Source organism: Rhineura floridana, chromosome 3 (assembly GCF_030035675.1).
Source record: "Rhineura floridana isolate rRhiFlo1 chromosome 3, rRhiFlo1.hap2, whole genome shotgun sequence".
In the NCBI taxonomy this organism is placed as follows: Eukaryota; Metazoa; Chordata; class Lepidosauria; order Squamata; family Rhineuridae; genus Rhineura; species Rhineura floridana.
This window is the reverse complement of record NC_084482.1, coordinates 66,968,753-66,990,272: the sequence shown is the minus strand read 5'-3', so window position 1 is coordinate 66,990,272 and position 21,520 is coordinate 66,968,753. Positions and strand designations below refer to the sequence as shown.

The window sequence follows — 21,520 nt, the reverse complement described above, 5'->3', positions numbered from 1 at the left end:
GTTTACCATTGCCTCCCTCTGAGGCTAGTCCTTCCCAGCTGGCTAGGGCCCACTCAGCTTGCCACAGCTACACAAGCCAGCCCCTTCCTTGTCCACAACTGCCAGCTGGGGGGCAACTGGTCTCCTTGGGACTATGCAGCTTGCCCACAGCTGCACAGGTGGCAGGGCACATGACCCCTGAGCCATTCACTGTGGGGGTGATCTTTAGCTGGCCCTTGACACCTAGCCCCAAAGTCTGTATTCTCTGAGTTCCTCAGTGCCCCCTCTTGTATCTCAGTGTCCCCTCTTGTATGGCGCTTTCTCCCATATTTGCCAGACTCCTAATCCACATGCCATCTGCCTTGCCTTTCCCACTGATCTTACTTCCTTTTCACAATTTAAATACATGTTGTCTCATTTCTTCCATTAAGTCTGCTCTTTCTGGTGTCCCCATACTAATAATCTATCTAAACAACTCTCCTGACTTTAAGAGATGGTGGAAAATAATGTCCCATCAGCTATGTAAGCAGACTACATAGCCTCACAGAATGTCTTCCACTGAACTGCCTTTTCTTGTCTAGAGTCGCTGAACTTTTCTCCACTGAATGACGACGCTAGGCTACGACCCAGCCCCCTTCGTGGGAAGCTAGGGCGTGGGCGGTGCTTGAAAGTGCTACAGTACAAGCTAAGAGTGGGGTGGGCTTTGTAAGGACAAGGGGTGCGCCTGAGCCCGAACGTCTTTCTTCATTTAGGACAGACTAGAGCTGCGACTGTTGAGAGCGCGAGCGAGTGCAAGCAAGCAAGCAAGCAATGGAGGCCCTTGCCGATTCCTTGACTAGGACCATTAAAGGGTCGCCGTCGATTGCTCCTCTCCCTTCTACTGATGACAGTCGGCTCTGGAGAGTTAGCAACTTGGTCATGGCCGTCTTCTTCGGACTAGCTGGGGCCGTGCAGGTTGGGGGTCACACTGTGCTGGGCGTAGGGTGAGCTAGAAAAGTGCTCAAAAAGTGGGCGCGCGTGTGGGAAGAGGAGGGCGTCGGAGGTAGCTGGCTGAACGGAGCAGGCCGGGGCAAAGTGGGGATATGGGGGAGGTGCGAGAGTTGCTGCTGGCCAGTTTCCGGAGCAGAGTAGGACGAAGATTTGGTTTGTTTAGGATTGCACCTTGGAGGTGTATGAAGCGAGGTGCGTTAGTGGTGCAGGTGGGAAGGAATGGTTGATCACATGCTTTTTATTACTGAGGGTTATTTTAGTGTGTGGAAAAGATGGGCATTCTTTTATTGTTATTAGTTGTGGAAAAATGTATGCATAACCTGCTTTCCCCCTCCAGCAGAACAAAGCAACAATAATCCAATCATTCAAAACAAGTAAACGTATCAAAAATAACAGAACCTCAACACTAAACACAACATTAAACAACCCAAGAGAGCCAGGACTAACATAATAATCTAAACAGCAAAATCAAAGGCTTTCTGAAACAAGAAAAGTCTTCAAAAACTGGCAGAACGCCAAGAGGGAGATAGATAATCTCTCTCAGGACAGGGAGCTCCACTTTACAGGGTGTCACTACAGGGAAGGCCCTCTCACTCATTGCTACCTAACTCAGAAGGCAGTGACAGACGAAAGAGGGCCATGTCAGTTGACTTTAAATAGGTAGGCATGGGAGGAGGTGGTCCTTCAAATAGCTTGGTCCTAGACTCTTAAGGGTTTTAAAAGTAATAATCACTTTAGTAGTTGTAGTAGTAGCTTGATACCGAAATGTCCCTAAGCAACTTACACAATTTTACAACAAAACAAATAAAGCATACTATAAAAACATAACAATAAACAACAACAAAACAATAGCACTACCACCCCCACACAGCCACAGTAAAATTTGGTAACATATTAAAAACAAAATATCATCTCAATCTATCAAATGCCTCGGAGAAAAGGTATGTCTTTACCTGGCACGAAAAAGATGTCAGTGACAGCACCAGGCAGACTCACTGGGGAGCATATTCCACTTTGAATTATATTTGGAATAATTATCTACCTGTGCAGTTGGGTAAAAAGAGGGAGGAAATCCAAAGTTACTTCTCCATATTAGCAAAACACACTTGCCCTCTCAAGAACGTCGTTTTTCCTCACACTCCCACCTCAGTGTTAAAATGATTTAACTCAGAAGCTGCTTGTGATCAAGTCTTGTGTATTTCACCACTGCATTGACTTGTACAGTACTTGGGGAAACAGGAATAATTAAGAAAAGAAAGCACAAGGTTTTTTCCCTGCCACAGCAAGCCTTCACTGCCCCCCCCTTATTTGTATACATTTTTCAAGCTACTAAGGCTGGATTGGGACTTAATGTCACTGTAACAGTAGAGGAGAACAAGTCCTCTTGCTCTAAATACAGCCTAGGGAAAAATCTGCCTGAGTTGTGTTTTGATGAAATCTATATAATTGATATTAGATTAGCAGTCTGCTGGTAATAACTGAAATCTGAAAAAGATAGCTAGGTTGTTGGCCTTAGCCAGTGTGGTGAAGTGGTTAGAGTGTTGAACTGGGACCTGGGAGACTAGGGTTTGAATTCTCACTCAGCTATGAAATACACTGGGTGACTTTCGGCCAGTCACTGCCTCTTAGCCTAAGATATCACAGGGATGTTGTGGGGATTAAATGAGGGGAAGAACCATCTACACTGTCTTGAGCTCCTTGAAGGAAAGGTGGAATATAAATACAATCAATAAATAATAGTCTTACTAAGACTGCAATCCTTAACACAGTTACTAGGGAGTACTGCATGCCCCCAGTAGGAATTACTTTTGGGTAAAGAAGCATAGAATTCTGCTGTATAATTAAAGGGGTAAAGGCCTGGAAAACAACTGGGAAAATCGGGGAGGCCTTTTTCTGTGTTTTCCCCCTTATTTTTCCAGAAAAATTGAAAAACAAAACACCCTGGGGCAAAATAAAATCCTTTTTTTCTTCTTCTGGGCCTTCACATCTTTATTAAAAATTCTGCTGTTTTATTGTTTTGCCTCTTGTTTCTCTCTCTCTCGCTCTCTTTAGTATTTTATATTGTAAAATACTGAGGACATTTTGCTACTAGAGACAGATTAACAAAATGTGCCCCTGCCCCACAATCAAAGTGCATATTGACTTAGGAGGGTTATTTTGGTACCTGAGGCAGAAAATCCCACAAGCACCTGTCCCTGAGAGTAAAAATACAGTAACAATAAGCTAAGTAACTAACAGTTTACTGCCCTTTCATAACACCTCAAATCAGCTGTCTGAAGCAGCTGCTTCACTCTACCTAATGGGAGGGCCAGCCCTGCTGCCTTGAGTATGTTGGAAGAAAGGCAGTAAACAATGTAATACGAATACAAGTAAGGCTGCAGAGTAAGATCAATTGAATTCAGTTACTTCTGAGTAGACATAACTAGGGCTGTGCTGTGAGCACTTTATTTTATGGTTGCCTTGGAAACCAGGGAACACTGAGAGAAAGGTGCAGTAAGAGAAGTCAAGGGGAGGGGTTTCTCAAGGGATAGTGGGAACTATATGGTGCTGAACAGCTTTTACTCTCATGTTTCCAGAGCTTGCAACCTCCTGAGCTTGCTTGATAATTAAAAGGGAGAAAAGTTCAATTGGAAGCTGATTCCAGAGAGTATCTGAGGAGGCTGGTTTGAATTGAGGAAGAACATCATCTCTTGAGGATGTAGCAGCTGGAATATCTATAGAGCCTGTTCTTTGTCTCCTTAGCTACTGGGCTAAGTTCAAGGTTCTGGTTTTGGTGTAAAAGCCCTATACAGCTGGGGACCAGGATACGTGAAAGATCATCTTACCACTTATATTTCTTCTTGGCAATCACTGGCGACCGAGTAAGATTGTCTTCCAAAATATAGTCTTTAACAATGGATCCGTCTGAATCTGTACCCACCGCCGATGTACCAGACCATGACTAGGGGCTTCCGGATTTCACAGTCCTGCCCCTGTTGCCATTTGCCAATCGCCATGGGATTTTTGTTATGGAAGATGCCTGTGCGTGTATTTGTTTTATGTGGGGAGATCAGTGCACCACGATCAACACACAATCTTGACAGAAAAAGGCTTTGATCCAATGGCATGGGTACCATGATGATTGGAAGTCCTTTATCTGCTGCAGCCTTCATCCGCCTTCACAGCCGTTGTAACATACACATTGTTATCCTCCGCCTGTTCTGCCGTTGAGGACTTCCTTGGATCGTTCTTTGTCTGGTTCCTCTCCCTTGACCTTATGGGTCATGGGTGACCCTGCTGGGAGTACATGACTCCCAACGGCATCGCTCACAGGGTTCATTGGAACACACAAGCCCACTCACCACTCCTGCAGATACCATCTTATCAGGAGGTCCATTCAGCACAACATAGGAAGCTGACCTTTAGTGTAGTGGTACCTACCCATTGAATTGAATTGAAACTTTATTTTTACCCCGCCCTTTTTCCAAACTGGAACTCAGGGCGGCTTACAAATAGAACTACATGTAGTTAAGAACATAGAAAAACATACAATTAAAATACAATTAAAATATGCACAACCTTAAAACCGTAAAAGGCACTTAAAAATCTAAAAACAATTTAAAATAATACAAATAATAATATAAAACAATAAAACAAGCCTTGTAAAGCCCAGTCCTAAACACCTTCTATCCCAAAAGCCTGTCGGAATAAAAAAGTCTTTACTTTTTTAGGATGGCAAGGATGGCAAGGAGCGGGCCATTCGTGCCTCTCTAGGAAGGGAGTTCCAGAACCTAGGAGCAGCCACTGAGAAGGCCCTATCTCGCGTCCCCACCAATCGCACTTGTGAGGGTGTTGGGACTGAGAGAAGGGCCTCTCCTGAAGATCTCAGGGCCCGGGCAGGCTCGTATAGGGAGATACGGTCTGACAAATAGCCTGGACCTGGGCCGTATAGGGCTTTAAAGTTCAAAACCAGCACTTTGAATTGTGACCGGTGTGGTGCGTCCTTCCCTGGCTCTCCCTGTCAGGTTCCTACCTGCTCGTGGTTACTGCCTGTCTCTAGGCACCACCAGGGACTCCACCAGTCCGGACCGCACTCTCTTATGGTTTACCTATCCGCTCTAGCACAGATCTCAACAGATCCCCCTGCTAGGCAACCACCAGTAACGTCCCAATACTAGTATTCCCAGAGACTCTGAATACTGGTATTGTTATTTTCTTTACTGCTGCCACCATTTGTTACAGTTCCCCTTCAGCCTTGGTCATTACCTTACCCTCCCTTCTGGTCTGTGAAACCCCAGCCAAGGATCAGGTCTTTGGTAAACCAAATTAAGTATTTATTACAGATAACAAAGCTAACAAGATTAACAAGATTTCTTCTTAAGGCACATAAGCATATGGTTTTACTCAATACTAATCCGAACTCCACCTCCCTCCTTCTCCACTCTCTCCTGGCAAACAACTCTCTAAACCCCACCAAGCAACCCACTCAGTTCTCTTCTCCCCCCCAGATTCCACTCTCACTCTTCCTTTTATACGTTCAGCCATTTTAAACACTCAGCCAATCATCTCGCATTCTACTGCCCATTCACTCCCCCTCTTTCACTCCACTTACCATGTATCTTCTAAACAACAACACTTACCATATATACATTAATATAGGAACATCACAACCGGAAACAAACTGGCAGCCAGCGGAGCTGTTGTAACAAGGGAGTTGTATGGTCCCTGTAACCAGCCCCTGTTAATACTCTGGCTGCAGCTCTTTGTACCAGTTTAAGTTTCCGAACAGTCTTCAAAGGCAGCCCCACGTAGAGTGTGTTACAGTAGTCTAAACCCTTGAGAATTCCCTCCTCTTAAATATTATACTGGCACCATCTCTGCTATCTTTTTGGCACCTATTGAAGACCTTCCTCTTTCAACAAGCCTTTTAAGTAGAGACCTTACCCAATCTGCATCTGTGTTGGAATTGCTTTTTAAGATGCTTTTAAAGCACTTTAAAGCTGTTTTGAGCAAGGATGAAATAAGAACCCTTTGTTCACTAATTATTTAACCTGAAATCTTGCGTCACATCTGCATCATACATTTGAAGCACTGTTATACCACTTTAAGTTATGGCTTCTGCCAAAGATTATTGGGAGTTGTAATTGGTTAAGGCTGTTGAGAGCTGTTAGGAGATCCCTATTCTCCTCATGGAACAATAATTCCCAGTGTGGTGCAACAATCAATCCCTCTTCCCAAAGAACTTTGGGATTTATTTATTTATTAAATTTATATCCTTCCTCCTGAAAGAGTTCAGGCTGGCCTTGGATATGAATACTCAGGCTTAACTGACTTACGGATCAGTTCAAAGGATTGTTATGTTATGCACAATTTAAAGTCAATTTGTGGCAATGTTTCTGCCTTCTTTGTTGCAGGTCAATGACCCAGATCCAGGACTCTGGATAGTGAGTATAAATTCAGAGGCTACTCCAAGTACTCGAGAACTTGACGTCAGAGGTGTCTGTCGGGCAGTCCCATTAAATCTCAAGTCATGTCATCTGTCTGAAATGTTTTTCCATCTTGATCAGGGCTCCTAATCACAAAATTATAGATTACAAAATGATGGTAAAATCAAAAGGTGTAAGATTTAAAAAACATAAAGCAGCACAATATAATTAATTAATTAATAGATTAAAGACCTGGTGCCAGAGAGATGGTATTTTTTTCTTCTTTCTTTTTCAAAAAACTGTAACCCGCTTTTTGAGGAACTTCCTCCATAAAGCAGTTTACAGTCTCCAATAAAAGCAGCTTACAACCTTCAGTATCAGAATAAGCACCAGCCAAACCTCTCTGGAGAGAGGGTTTCACAGGTACAGATAACCATCGAGAAGGCCCCTTTCCCCCCCATCATTGCTTGCTTCACTTTAGGTGGCAGCTGGAGGAGAGCCTCTGAAAATGATCTCAGCGTACTGCATCTCACACTGAAGATGGTGATTCTTCAGAAATCCAAGCCTCAAGTCAACCAGGGCTCTAAAAGCAAGGACCAGCTCCTTAAACTGTGCAGAAACAGGCCATTAGACAGTGCGTAGCAAGATATGTTCCTATCACTCTGTCATAGTTACTGTCCTAGCTGCTGTACTTTGGACCAACTGCAGCTTTCAAACAGTCTTCAAAGGCAGCCCAACATACAGCACATTACCGTAGTCTCATTTGGAGATTCCAGAGCATGAATAGTGGCCAGGAGAGGACGCAGTTGGTGTAACACCTTCGACTATGAAAGGCGCCTCTAATGACACAGCTGTATCTAGAAGCACCTTCAAAATGGAAACCTCAGTTAGGGGGAGTCCAACTTTGCCTAGAATCTTATCTCCCGAGGCAGTGGAACCACCCACCAGCAGTAATCATCTCACTTGTAATCCTCTCATCAGACTCTTTGTATTGTTGGTGATAAGATGGACCATGTTTTCAGCAGATCCTTTTCCCTTTACAAATAGTTTTGTGATCCAAAGGATCACCTTGTTTGCACAAATGAAATTTCCTTGCCCTTCAAGGATCTCCTATACTGCCTCTTCCTGGAAGGCAAACACCCACTCCTTTCATCTTCTTCCTGGTATGGTTATCTCTTGACTTCACATCAGTTATTCTTTATGGCTCTTGTAATCAGGATGGAATATTTTGGGTTTTCTTTGTTCCTGCCTTCAGTTTCTACTAAGTAGATTTATTGTATCTCACTCTCAGGTTGCCTACTCTGTACCTGCAGCTCTGTCACTTGTTGTCAGCCTTAACCCACCAATTGCAGGTACAGTATTGGTATCATAGATTCCCTCTGCCAATTCCTGATTGAGTTTGACCATGCATCTCTTCCTCCCTGTTTACATTAAGTGTGGTTATAATTTTTAAAAGAAGTGTTTGTGTCTTGCCTTAATAGCTCACTACCAGTGATGAGCAGGTGAACTACATTCTTACTACTATTTAACATTTATTTAATGCTAAAGTACAACTAGATGCTGTATAGGACAATGAAGTGACAAGTTTATTGCTCTGGGATATTAGACTTCTTAAAATGTATTGATGGGAACTCTTAAATGTTTTGAAATATCTTTTGTTAAGATGCACAATCCGTACAATTCATAATGTACCAATTCCTTTTCATTTTTTTGTCCTCTTCACACTTATGTTGTTGCTCTAAATCAGGTATGGGGTACTTTTGCTCAGCTATGACTCCCATGAGCCCCAACAAGCATGGGCAATGGCCAGGAATGATGGGAGTTGTAGTTCAGCAACATCTGAAGCACCAAAGGTTCCCCACACCCTGCTCTAAATGATCTTGGATATGATTAGTATTAATTTCCTTTAAATTACCCCATTGTTGGGTGTTTTTTGAAGCCTGTGTATTTATTGTAATAGCTTACCATTTTTTTATCATTTCACTGAAATATCTTGATGTCATACCATTTAGAAACTGCCATGCTTTCATTTCTTTACTATCTTTGTTCCAAGTTAATAGAAATCTGTACTTCTGAAACCCACTGCTATTCTTTCTTACTCTGTTCTTGGAATGATGAATTCCCCACTGACCACTTTCTCCTAGATGTCACTTGTTAACCAATTATTTTATCTAATGTGGCTTGCTAGCAGCTGTTTCTTCTGCTTTCTGCAACATAATGTCTTGCATGTTAAATGTTTGTTAAATTCAGTCATTTTAGATATTTTCTGTCTGCATGAAGGATATCTTCTCTTGTTCTCTGATTCAGTGACCTGTAGTAGATACCAAATATAAAATCACTTATATGGCACAATCCTATCAATCTCTACTCAGATGTAAGGCCCACTCAGTTCAATGAGTCTTACTCTCTGGGAAGTATGTATAGGATTGAACCCTTGTTCTTTTTATTATCATTTGAAGTCCTTTGAAGAGATCTTCCAAGAAAAATGAACTCAGCTCCAGTGGGGTGGAACCAGACTAAGTTAGTTGAACTTAGGTTCCACTGAAACCAATTTGACAAGTTAGTCATGACTTAAGTCCCACTGATTTCAATGGGAACTAAGTTCAGCAAACTTAGGCTACAATCCCGTATCCTCTTCCTGGGAGCAAGCCCTGTTGAATTCAATAGGACTGACTTCTGAGTAGATATGTGTAGGATTGCACTATTAGTCAAGAACCAACCCAGTATGTAAATTCTGTTGAAATTTTTACCAATGAGTTATCGCTTTCCTTAGATAACAATGTGTGGCGGAGTCTATCATATCTACATTCAGCTGCTTGTGTTGTGGGTTCTGCCATCTTGGGTTATTCTTTGTTTGCTAATGCACAAAACAACATCTTGCATGAGGAAGAAGGCAGGTACGTAATGAGATCTTTTCTGCAACATTTCCACATTATCAACCTTTCATTAAAACTAAAGATCTCTCCCTAGCAGTTCAGTTCTCATGATACCCTACAGATAGGTCTAAAGAACCAGAAACTGGCAGGCAGGCAGACAGTTCCAAAAGCATGGGCTTAAAGCTCTGAATCCTTAGTTCAAATCCCACAGAGATGCAGTTGTGTCAAGTTTCCTTGCAGAAAGAAATCCCAGCAGATTTTTCCTTTTCGTAGTATCTGGCCACACTGAGGCTGCATGCAGAGCACTGGAAGTGGTAGAAATATCATTGCTTGTGTTGCACGCGTTCATTATTCATGTCCAGTCATGGTCTCTGGTCAAACTGGTTTTGTGTGTTTCCATGGGGCTTCATGTTTTGTCCTGGAAAAGTCCAAAGAATGTGAGTTTTACTTGAGAATTATTGACACCAGTTGAATAGTTCCCATGCCAAGTAAAATACTGCTGACTAGACTTGAAGCTTATTCTATTTATTTATTTATTTTGAGACTTGAGAGTGGGGGGATGTCAGACCCAACAATATTCTCTTCTTCCCCTTCCTCTATTATGCTTGTATACTTAACAGAGTTACTGATGCTGGGTTGGGCTTAGTGCTGTGGTGGCGTTAAATGAGAAACTGCTTGCTTTCCTCCAGAGCAATTAGTAATTGAATCGTCTCATGGTAAACCTATTCATTCTTGCTCCTTGCTGAGTCTCCTTGCATATAATTCATTTTATGGACGCACATTTGTATAACTTACAATCTTGTTTGTTTAAAAATAGGGAGTTATTTGGTCTGGTGATTGTTACAGTCTGGATGAGCCTTTGTCGCAGTTCAGCCAAGTGAGTTTTTTAACTTGTTTATTTCAAGTTAACTATTTATGATAGGTGGAAGCCATATTCTTATTCTGGCAAGATATATTTTAGTCTTCTCCATCCAGGCAACTTTGGTTTTGTGATGCCTTGCAACAGATTAATGGTCTGGTACTAACCTGGGAGCTGGAGTTGCTTAATCCATTAAAGGAAAAGAAGTTAGATTTACTATGTCTCTGCAGAATGCAGTGGTGTCTAGTGGCTGACACCTTGGACAGCTCCTTGAAAGTTCAAACTGAAACCCAGAGCAGATTCCACTGCCCCACTATGACATGGAGCCACCAGCCACCACCAGCAGTTTGTGGATGGGACAAACTTCTGGAGGAAAATGTGGTAAAACATTTATCTCCCCTCCATACATTATGGTGTTTATCACAATCTCACTCTGTAGTCAAACAGGATGGAGCACAATAACATGTGAAGCACCCCCACGCAACGGTGCTGTTGCAAATTCTGGGGATTTTGAAGTGGCACATTGTAGAAAACAGTAAAATGAAAGAAGAGGAGGGCGAGGATTGTGGCTCAAGAGACTATCACTCAGAAAAACTGTGGCCTTTCATGCACTCTGAAAATCAAGACAGCAGCTGTTTTTTTGGTTTGTTTTTTTTTAAAAAAATAGGTTGCTTTTAAATATGTATGTTAGGAACAACCTGTGATCTCATAGCCATTTCTGGCCCTGCCCACTACTGACAGAGTACCTCCAAGAGAATTCAGTCCCTGATGGGGGGAAAAGGTACCTAGCTCCTGCTGTCATTGCTGTAGTCTTTTCAAGGCTCGAGGACTGGATGTTGACAGAGCAGAAACACCAACTATGTGTGTAGTCTAAACCCCAACCAGGGAGCACCATGGCTTAACAGAGTGGCATGGGACCAGAGATACTTCACACTCTTTCTCTCTCAGCCCTCTTTTCGCTGCTGGGTAACCCTTCCTGAGCTGGTGAACCCTTCCTTCCCTGCGATTCCATTTATGATTGACCCCGTGCTGTTATAAAGCCTTTTCCTAAGCTTAATAGCAGCATGGGGGGGGCAGTTTCCATCAGGATTGTGGGAGGGGGAAGGGAAGGTTGGAAGCTCACATCTCCCTGTGATTCCTCCTGTGCTGCTCAGTTAATGGGTTCTGTTACTCTTAATTTGATTTTCAATAAAACCATTGTCTTTTCTTTCCTTCCAGAAATTCCCTGGATGGGGTTCGCCTGGCCATTGCAATTTCCCTTTCCCTTTTTCCCTTCATAATGTGGTTGTACATTTACATGAATGCAGAGATGCGAGCATCCTGGCCATCTCACTGTAAAACAGTTATTTAAGAAGGTGGAAGTAAACCAATTGATGTTCTAGTGCCCATTTGCCCAAGACTGGTTCTTTAGTGATGCCAACTCAACAGCAACCGCACCCATGACTAAAATCGATTTGTTCCCTCAAGAGTCTAGTTTTAAATTGGACTTCCGGGAAGGGTGACTTCGCTTGTGCCTGCTTTTGGGACGGGCTCCCGCCTCAAAAGAAGCTTATTCAGATATAAATCAGTCAGAACATTTTTTTTTTTTGACTGATGAAATTTCTCCCGGGCAGGGAGAAACGTAGAGATCAACCTCAAAAGCCTGTTTTTGTTGGGAGGACTGGATTTCATTAATTTATGAGATAAGGTCCAGCCAACAATGCCGGACGGACTTCCTAACAAGCTCTATCTGCTTAAGCGATACGTTTATCTTTTCTTTAAAGAGAGAACGGACTAACAGGCAAGCACCCTTCTTTCTATTATTTTTTTTACTTGGTTTAAATTGTTGCAGCAAAAGGAGATTTGTCAGATTGATCGGCTTTGGACAACTTCTGGGTGAGATATAGCTCTTCTCTGTTATTCACGAAATTAACAGCTTATCTCTGTTTCTGTCGCAAAAAGCTGTCCTGGAAGTGCATTCTAAAGATAATAAACAGAAGAGGGATTTCTATTCCTGATTTCTATTCCGAGGAATATTATATTGTCTGGGACTATTCTCTTTTTGGTCTATTTTATTTTGACGAATCTGCTTCTTCACGACGCCACTAACTGTTTTGATGCTGGGAACTAAATTTGTTTTGCATTCTTGAACATAGAGAGATAAGGCAGGTTGCTCTGTTTATACTGTGATGTCATCAAGCCTGGAATATTAACCCAATTGTTGCTGAAATAAGAAGTGGTTCTTCTTTATTTTTGTTTTGCTTGGTTTTCGTGGTTTTAAAAATGGCAATCAAGAAAGTGGCTGAGAATCTGGAAGTAATTATGTTTCAGAAAATAATGGATGAGATTGAGATAACGAAACAAACCCTGCGACAGGGTAGTAAGGAGCTGAAAATTGAACTGAGCAAAATGACGCAGGAGCTTAAAGAAATAGGGGATCCTGTGAGAGAGGAGAATGAGATCAGAGATGAGAAAAGAAAAAATAAAGGGAAGATACAAGCCCTGGAGATTGGAACAAATGTGGAATTGGAAAAAGATCTGGAGTTTATGGATTTTAGAAATAAAATCTACTGTTTGGAATTTAACGTTATCTCTGAAGAAATTAATGAAGATATTAGAGATAAAGTTATCGATGGCTTGGATAATCTTCTGGACTGGAATGATGTGATGGAGCTTGATATAGAGAAAATCTATGGAATTAACTGCAGCCATGTGACAATGGAAAAACTCTTAAGAGATGAGCCAGTGCATTTTGTAAAAAAGAAGAACACAGATATGACTTTACAACAGTATTTCAGCAACTTATTCAGAATGGATGGCAAGAAAATATTTGGGATAGAGGAAATTCCCATCAGACTCTTATTATATGACTATGGCTACAACAGTAAGATTATTATGGAATACTGATAATGGAAGATTGGACACTGAAATTACTGGACTTAACAGGACTATTGAAGATGGAAGATGGAACTAATAGGGATAATGGAATAATGGCTATTGAAATTATTGGACCTAACAGATTCTGATGAGATGGATTAATCGAAATGTTTATTTGGACTATGGTTATGACAATAAGATTATTATTATTATTAACGAGATGGATTAATCGACATGTTTATTTGGAGAAAAATTGATAGATATATTTCTTAAAGAATTGAAACCTCTCTTTGACTTTTTGTGGAAAGAATAAAGTAATGTTTATGAGATTTGATGATTAATTAACTACTGGAGGAAAGTGATTTTATAATATGATTTAAGAGACAGGATTGTTATATATTGTAGACCTATAACTGATTTGATATGTGACAAATGGGAAGTCAACATTTTTTTTTTGTTTAATCATTTTTGTTTTGTTTTGTTTTTTGTCTTTGAATGTTTTATGATTTTGTTTTCTATGTTTTATGAAAATTTGAATAAAAATTATTGTAAAAAAAAAAGAGTCTAGTTTTAAATTATCTATTATGTTATTGAGTACTGGAAATTGGAGGATAATCAGAGTGGAATTTTCTGGATCCTCATCTAGATTTTCAAGTAAAGACTATAACTGCAATAAGGCCACGTGGGTTTGGGCTGTATTAACTACAAGGGATTGGATTAAATGAAATAGGAATGTTTCTTTGGAAGCAGCTGGAGCCTATTGGGCCAAGTTCAAGATTCTAGTTTCGGTGTACTGAGCCCTACGCAGTTCAGGACCAGGATACCTGAAAGATCATCTTACCCGTTATATACACAGTTGATCACTGTGCTCTGCCTCCTGTAAATACCATCTTTATCAGGAGGTCCATTCCACACAACATAGGAAGCAGACCTTTAGTATTGTGGCACTGGAACTTTAGAATTCCCTCCCGTAAATATTAGACAAGCGCCATATCTTTTTGGCACCTATTGAAGACCTCCCTCTTTCAACATCTTTTACGTAGAGATCTTATCCCAGCCTGCGTCTGTGATGGAATTGCTTTTTCAGATGTTTTTAAAGTTGTTTTTTTAAAATGTTTTTAATGTGTTTTAATATGTTTTAAAGTCTTGGTTTTTTTAAGCTGTTTTAAAGTACTTTTTTTGCCTCCCTGGGCTCCGTCTGGGGAGAAGGGTGGGATATAAATTTAATAAATAAATATAAAATAGAGGCAGTTTGAAGTTCCTGTTGAAACCATTGCAGTTGAAGCTGGGCAACAGCCTTGAAGAGACAGTTATGGTTGTGTGTTTTACAGACTGTAAATAAAACTACTAGTAACTGGAAAAGGGTGTCTGTGGCCAATCTTTCTGGATGCTGGCATGAATTCTCCCTCTACGTACCTCATTTGCGTGTATCTGTATAGCATGATACATTATCCTGATGATTAACTTGCAACCTTCAGGGATGTAACAGAACACAGCATCCGTTTTCCTAGTTATTAATGAACATCTGCTCCACTGAACTGGAGAAATGAGTTGTAAGCCATTGGCCACAAAAACTGAAGTAATAAGGCTTAACCATATTGAGACACAATAGCAAGAACATTTATTATTATTATTATTATTATTATTAGTTTATTTATACCCTGCCTTTTTTTTATTTTATTTTTTATTTATTTAGACTATTTCTATACCGCTTAATATATAAAAAGATCTCTAAGCGGTGTACAGAGAAATAAAACAAGTACGTATTATAAAAATGCACAATAAAACAGTAATACAAAAAATACATACACAATACAAATTATTAATAAATAAATACCAACACAAATTCCTTCACACTTCCCCTCTCCACCTCCTGGGTCCCACGCAGGACTCCACCAATGCACCCTGGCTCTCACCCAGGGCCCAAACAAACACAAATCCCCCCAAAGTCTCACCAAAAAAGTGGGTTCCCAGGGGATCCCAAAGATGGCACTTAGGACCCACATTTTATAAGCCTGGGAACCATCTTGAATGCTGGATCTTTCCTGCCGCACATGAATTTGCTGAGTTCTTTGCTGAACACTAGGAACCAGAGCCTGGGGTTGTTGCAGCCAACCAGGGCCTATGCTCTTCCTCTCCACCAGCGGGTTGGCCTGCTCAAGGTGGCTTACAAAAAACACAAATATAAAATACAATATAAAAATGCATCAATAAAACAATACAAAATCTGCAAAAATTAAATAACAATACACATAATGTCTCTTAATGGTGGCTTTATCCATGGTACAAGTAACTGCATGCAACCTGGTTACTTCCAAATGTTTTGGACTCGAGCGCCTATCAACAGCTAGCACAAAGGGCACCAGGTTGGCAAAAGCTGATTTATGGTTACCAGTTGTAATTTACTCAATGTGTTCACCTTTCCTGCATATAGAGATAATCTGGGATCTAATTTTTAATGGAATGCAAAATATTTGGCACTCTCTCCAGATGCTATTCTTCCTCTACCAAGTGATTAAAAGTCAGCTTCCCTAACTCTCCCTTTTGTGTTGTAACAGTGTTGAAATCCTGTCTGGAGACTTAAGTGTGAATAAAACTATTTTGTCACTGATGTTCCTATTTGGAAGTTTCTTCAGCAGAAGCTGTAGTGTATCTGAAGGGAGGCAATAACAGTAAAGAAATGTGGGTGTGGAGACAGCTGAATTTCATGTTAATCAGTCAATTATTTGGCTAGAGGCTAATAGCAAAGTGAAATGCATTGGAAATATTATCAGTAAAATAATTATGAATCACACTTTAGGCTCAACCTTAAAATACGGTATGATTATCAGACTGGAATATATATGCAGTTATTCATGTTTTAAATAGAATTCACCCAGCCAATAAGTTTTATTCCAAGTTTGCATTTTTTAAATTATAAACTACAACTTGTAAAAAAAAAAAAGGCGAGGCACAATTAAATCACTAACACATTATAAAATTCTAAAATCACAAAACATAAAACAAATGCTCAACACTGAATCAAATATGATTACATTTGCACACTTCACTGAGCAGTGCTGACATTTAATTTGCTTGTCAGACTTGAAGTTGAAAATGCCAATCTATAAGTAGACCCATATATTGAAATGAGCTTCAGGCAAATAGTTACTGCAGCACAGGTCATGGCGCATTAAATTGCCTTAGGACCTAGTACAATCATCTTTGTAATACATCACTCGATCTGGAATCCTTCCTTTTCCTTTTAATACCATCCTGTCATTATAGACATACATAGTTCCAAAAGCATGGCTTTCTGGAGGAGTTTCAATAATCCCTTCAAGAGTAAGATGATGGACTCCATGAGAATCTAAACAGTATCCACCATAATGGAGGTGGCCTGCAAGAAAGCACACCACAGAGTGATGTGAATGGATGACAGAAAGAGCATCCTTATAATTCCAAGCCAGGCAGATACCAGCTGTAGAATCTGGGTGGATGGGTATGTGCCCTGCAACAGAAGAAGAGAGGCATCTTAAAAATATGAAATTGCAAACTTGATATCTGAGTCCTAAAATTGCATGTAGTTCTACAGAATTTGGAAGCTTCTGCAGAAAATTGCTATGCAACCATAGTGCTATTCAGTAGGATTTAATATTCTCTGCAACCTTTAGAATTGGGCAGTCATTTGAAACCAGTTATGAACCAGAGCACCTTGATTCAATGGACACAGTTGTGAAATTAGCATTTCTTAGGTTTGAAAATCTAATCTTGATAATATTAGGATACATAATAGACTGGGGTGGCTAACCTGTGGCCCACCTGATTATACTGGACTACAGCTCCCATCATCTCAGACCACTGGACATACTGGTTTGGGCTGATGGGAACTATGGTCCAACAAGTTGTAAAGGTACTGAATTAATGTATGTGAAGCACTAGGAATGCTTAGGAAGGACCAGAGACTGAAAACATTTAACTGTAATAAGTAAAATAAAGCAATATATATGTGTTCTTTCTTCTTTCTACATATTATACAGCCACAAGAGTGGCTGTATACTATAGCCAGCAAGGATTTTTCACATTCCGCAATGTTAAATGGAAAATACCCCCGCATGCCATTCTGATGCTTCCCATAAGCTCATTTCAAAACAAAACCTTACAAAACTTATAGTTCTGAACTCAGAAACGCTTGCTTAACAACCCTGTCAATTTTCATAGCAATACACAAAACAGTCAGAGAGAATCGAGAGTTCAAAGTCTAAAAAGAGAGAGAAAAACCTCAGAGCCCTTTTGTACTTTTTTCTGCCAGAGTTTTCATAATCTGTTGAAATTCATTAAAAATCAGCCATGTTCACAGAGTACCTGTAATCCTAATACTGACCTTGCCCCATACTCTGACCTTCATCTACTGCAGTTTAAAAGTTTAAAAAATGCCTGGTTGATTTTTAATTAATTTAAGAAATTTTGGCTGGAAGCCTATTATAACACGGGTCATACTCAGTAAGGACCAACTGTCAGTGTTCTAAAAGCCTCACAGCTGCTGGGCTTGGCTAATAAGAGGGCCACACTCACACCAGACTTGATTTCACTTGAGACAGTCATGGCTTCCCTCAAAGAATCCTGGGAAGTGTAGTTTGTGAAGGGTGCTGAGAGGAGACTCCTATTCCCCTGAGAGAATGGTTAACAGTCAGCCACTCTGATTGAAGGTCTGTGAGAGGAACAGGGCGTCTCCTAGCAACTCTCGGCACCCTTCACTAACTACACTTCCCAGGATTCTTTGAGAGAAGCCATGATTGGCTTTGAGCCATGGCTTTGAGAGAAGCCATGATAAATTGTTTTAAATTGTTTTTAAAAGATGTGTTTTTAAATTTGTATATTTGTTTTTAATGTTTTTAGTTATTGTAAACCGCCCAGAGAGCTTTGGCTATGAGGCGGTATATAAATACACTAAATAAATAGATAAATAAATAATGATTGTCCAAAGTGTAATAGATAGGGTTGCCAGATCTCCGGTTTTCAGCCGGAGTCTTCGGCAAAAGGCAGCCGTCTCCAGTCTCCGGCCATACTCACGTCAAACACGTGGATCTCCGGCTTTTCAGCGGCCCCCTCAGCCACACATGCGTGATTGACACACGCATACGTTGAAGGCTCTGGCTGGCCGCCTTCCCGTCCTTTTCTCAGTCAGCCGGGGACTGCAGACACAGGAGGACGAAGCGGCTGCCAGCAGGTGCCTCAAGACTCGAGCCGCCGCCGTTGTCATTCCTGCGCCTGAGCGAGGCCACCCTCCTGGCCCGCGGCTGCCGCGTGGGCACCTTCGTCCAGCCGCAGCCCAGCACGTCTAGCCGCTGCCCCTGCAGGGACCCCCCCAGCAGCAGCCCCTGCCCGCTGCCGAGCAGCACACAGCCACAGCTACAGCAGCAGCCCCGCCGCCCACACAGCCGCAGGTGAGGGTCCTGGAGTGGAGCCTGCAGCCGCCTGGCCTGGGGCCAGAGCCTCCACCACCACCGTTCCTGCGCCTGAGCGAGGCCAGCCTCCTGGCCCGCGTCTGCCGTGTGGGCGCCTTCATCCAGCTGCCACCCCTGCAGGGACCCCCCCAGCAGCAGCCCGCATGGGAGTGGTTGCTAGGAGACAGCGTCCGAGCGGCCTGGCAGCCTCAGCAGGAGCCATGAAGAGGCGGTGGCAGTGGAGGCCAGGCTGGGCCAGCTCCTTCTTAGCCCCAGAGCCGGTTCCCCTGCTCCGGAAAGGATGCCCAGCCGCTTCACCCCTCATGCTGTGGGCGCCGCTGGGCGGAAGTGGCCGTGATGGGGCTCAGCAGTCTCTGCCTGGGGGCCCCCATCGCGGCCGCTCCCGCCCAGCGGTGCCCACAGCATGAGGGGTGAAGCAGGCGTCCTTTCCGGAGCCGGAGAACCGGCTCCGGGTCTAAGAAGGAGCCGGCCCTGCCCGGCCTGGCCTCCACTCCTGCTGAGGCTGCCAGGCCGCTTGGACGCCATCTCCTAGCAACCGCTCCCAAGACGGCGCCCAAGTGGCCTGGCAGCCTCAGCAGGAGCCGTGAAGAAGCGGCGGCAGTGGAGGCCAGGCTGGGTTCCCCTGCTCCAGAAAGGACACCCGCTTCACCCCTCATGCTGTGGGCGCCGCTGGGCAGGAGCAGCCGTGATGGGGCTCATCAGTCTCTGCCTGGGGAAACCTAACAGCCCATTTTAGGAATTTGTATGAAGGAAAAGTAAAGGACAAAAGTAAGATGCAGAATCATGCATGGGAAAATCAGTTTTAAGTCTATCCCACTGTCGCTATTTCTAAACAAGCTTTTGGTCTCCTCCCCTGTAACATAGCAGCGTTGCTGGTCAGACAGAGGTTGAGGGACAAAGACTGTTGGCAAGAGACATCTTTTCAAAGTTCTTGATCCAGGTGGGTTTTCACTAACAGATGGTTCTGAACCAGCCACTCACAAGACAGTCATGCCCATCAGGCTTGGAGCAATTTCCCCGTTCCTTGCTAGGTAGAACCCATTCTGCGCTGAGTGTATTGAAGGGAGGCATGACTTCTCCGCTTATATGTGATGGAGTAATTTTGATGCATGATTTTAGTACATGAAAAACGTTTTAAAATATAAAATAAAATCAGTACTTTTAAAAACACTTAATTGTCTTTTAAATTACTGATTTTATTTTATATTTTAAACCTTTGTTCATTTAATTTGTTTTTAATGTTTTTATTGGTATTTTTAATGAATATTTTAGACTGTCTACTGTAAACTACTTAGAGGTCTTGTTCTCTAAGCAGTATATAAATTTTGTCAAATAAAATAAATGGAAGCCCAGAAAGACCGGGTCATCTTAAAGTCACAGGCTGGCACAGGGCAGGACTGCCTTACAGCATGTTCCATACATTCCTTGTGCATTCTGTGAAAAAGGTATTTCCTGAACTTAACTTCATATCCAGCTTCTTTAGGTGACTTCAAGTTTTAGTGTTTGAGACTGCTTGTCCACTATTACCAAATCCTCTCCAAAGTATTCATCCAACAGGTGGAGGGGAAAGGAGAGTTGATGGGTACATTCTAGCATATTCTCTGTTTATGTGTTGCAAAATTTAGGTTCAACTGGCCTGACCAGCGGCAGCCCACATTTAGACTGAGACCCAGAATTTGTGCTCACAATCCTTTGCGATACATGGAAAAATTTAGTGACAGATTTACAAGGGCTGTTGTTGTTGTGTGCCTTCAAGTCGATTACAAATTATGGCTACCCTATGAATCAGTGACCTCCAAGAGCATCTGTCATGAACCACCCTGTTCAGATCTTGTAAGTTCAGGTCTGTGGCTTTCTTTATGGAATCAATCCACCTCTTCTTTGGCCTTCCTCTTTTTCTACCCCTTCTGTTTTTCCAAGCATCACTGTCTTTTCTAGTGAATCATGTCTTCTCATTATGTGTCCAAAGTATGATAACCTCAGTTTCATCATTTTAGCTTCTAGTGATAGTTCTGGTTTAATTTGTTTAACATGGCTGCAACCATATCTACTCAGAAGTAAGTCCTATTGAGTTCTATGGGGCTTAGTTCCTTAATAAGCATGTTTACAGTTGCTGCCTTCAGGGGCATCCATCTGTGCTCCCATCTAACATCTCTGCAACACTAAACTCCTTTCTTCCAATAATGGCCTGGCCTGAGGGCACGTAAACCCTTCTTGCCAGAAGCAAGTAAGCTAGATTAAATGTTCCCTAAAGGCGTTGAACTGTGACCTGGCAGACCAGGGTTTGAATCTCCACACAGCCATGAAGCTCACTGGGTGACCTTGGGCCAGTCACTGCCTCTCAGACTCGGAGGAAGGCAATAGTAAACCACCTCTGTCTGAATACTGCTTACCATGAAGACCCTATCTGGGATCAACTTGAAGGCAGTCCATTTCCATTTTGCATCACCCTAAGCTTGTGAGAAAGAATGACCTTGTCACTTCAGATGGACCTAGGAACACCCTATTTTAGGTAAGATTTCTATTTTAATCTCCAGTCAGATAATTTTTTTTTGAATGGTATGCTCCGAGCAACTGTGGTTGATACAATGTATCATGCTTAATGACGTCACTAGGGCCCGCCCCATGACGTCACTAGGGCCCGCCCCCATTTTCTCAGGTTTTTGGATGGTTCCGACCTGGCAACCCTAGTAATAGAGGCCTGGTGTGGATGTGGCCAGGGACAGCTTTGTTTTAAATATGGGTGGGAGGTAGGGTTGCCAGGTTCAGGGCCTGAGACTGATCCTGTATCTTTAGGAGAAGAGAAAGTCAGCCAAGTGCAGGTATTCTTGCAACACTGTAATGCGAAAAACCACAAGGTAGAAATCTCCCTCCCCCCTGCACAACATTTAAAGATACAGAAGACATCTTGGTTGCCAGGCCCAGCCTGGTCAGCTTTACCTATCCTAATCATGATTGCATAGGAGTATATCCTATTCAACTCAATAATCATACAAATGATCAGACCTACCTTTTCCCTCCTTCCCCTTTCCTCTCCCTTTCTCCACTTCAGGCTTCCCTCCACATGGTCAGTTTCACCTATCCTAAGCATGATTGCCTGGTGTGTGT

The 21,520-nt window shown here is 42.2% G+C and overlaps 2 protein-coding genes across 17 annotated transcripts in view; one reads left to right on the top strand and one right to left on the bottom strand.

The window, feature by feature from the left end:
• Positions 1-627: 627 nt before the first annotated feature.
• On the top strand, positions 628-11,834 carry TMEM220 (transmembrane protein 220). Its single transcript, XM_061616435.1, has 6 exons — positions 628-933; positions 6,363-6,392; positions 7,666-7,726; positions 9,148-9,271; positions 10,068-10,127; positions 11,328-11,834. Exons 1-6 carry the CDS (start codon positions 790-792, stop codon positions 11,458-11,460), a joined length of 552 nt encoding a protein of 183 aa, XP_061472419.1. The 5' UTR covers positions 628-789; the 3' UTR covers positions 11,461-11,834.
• Positions 9,148-21,520, bottom strand: part of ADPRM (ADP-ribose/CDP-alcohol diphosphatase, manganese dependent) — a 151,383-nt gene continuing 139,010 nt past the window's right edge. For 15 of the 16 annotated variants that reach the window (XM_061616413.1, XM_061616415.1, XM_061616412.1 and 12 more), the window contains one exon: positions 14,630-16,455. In XM_061616413.1, the coding sequence (XP_061472397.1) occupies positions 16,148-16,455 (308 nt within the window). In that variant the 3' untranslated portion in view covers positions 14,630-16,147. Of the gene's footprint in view, positions 9,669-14,629; positions 16,456-21,520 lie in introns of those variants that run through there. The other variant, XR_009761323.1, reaches the window with a different exon arrangement.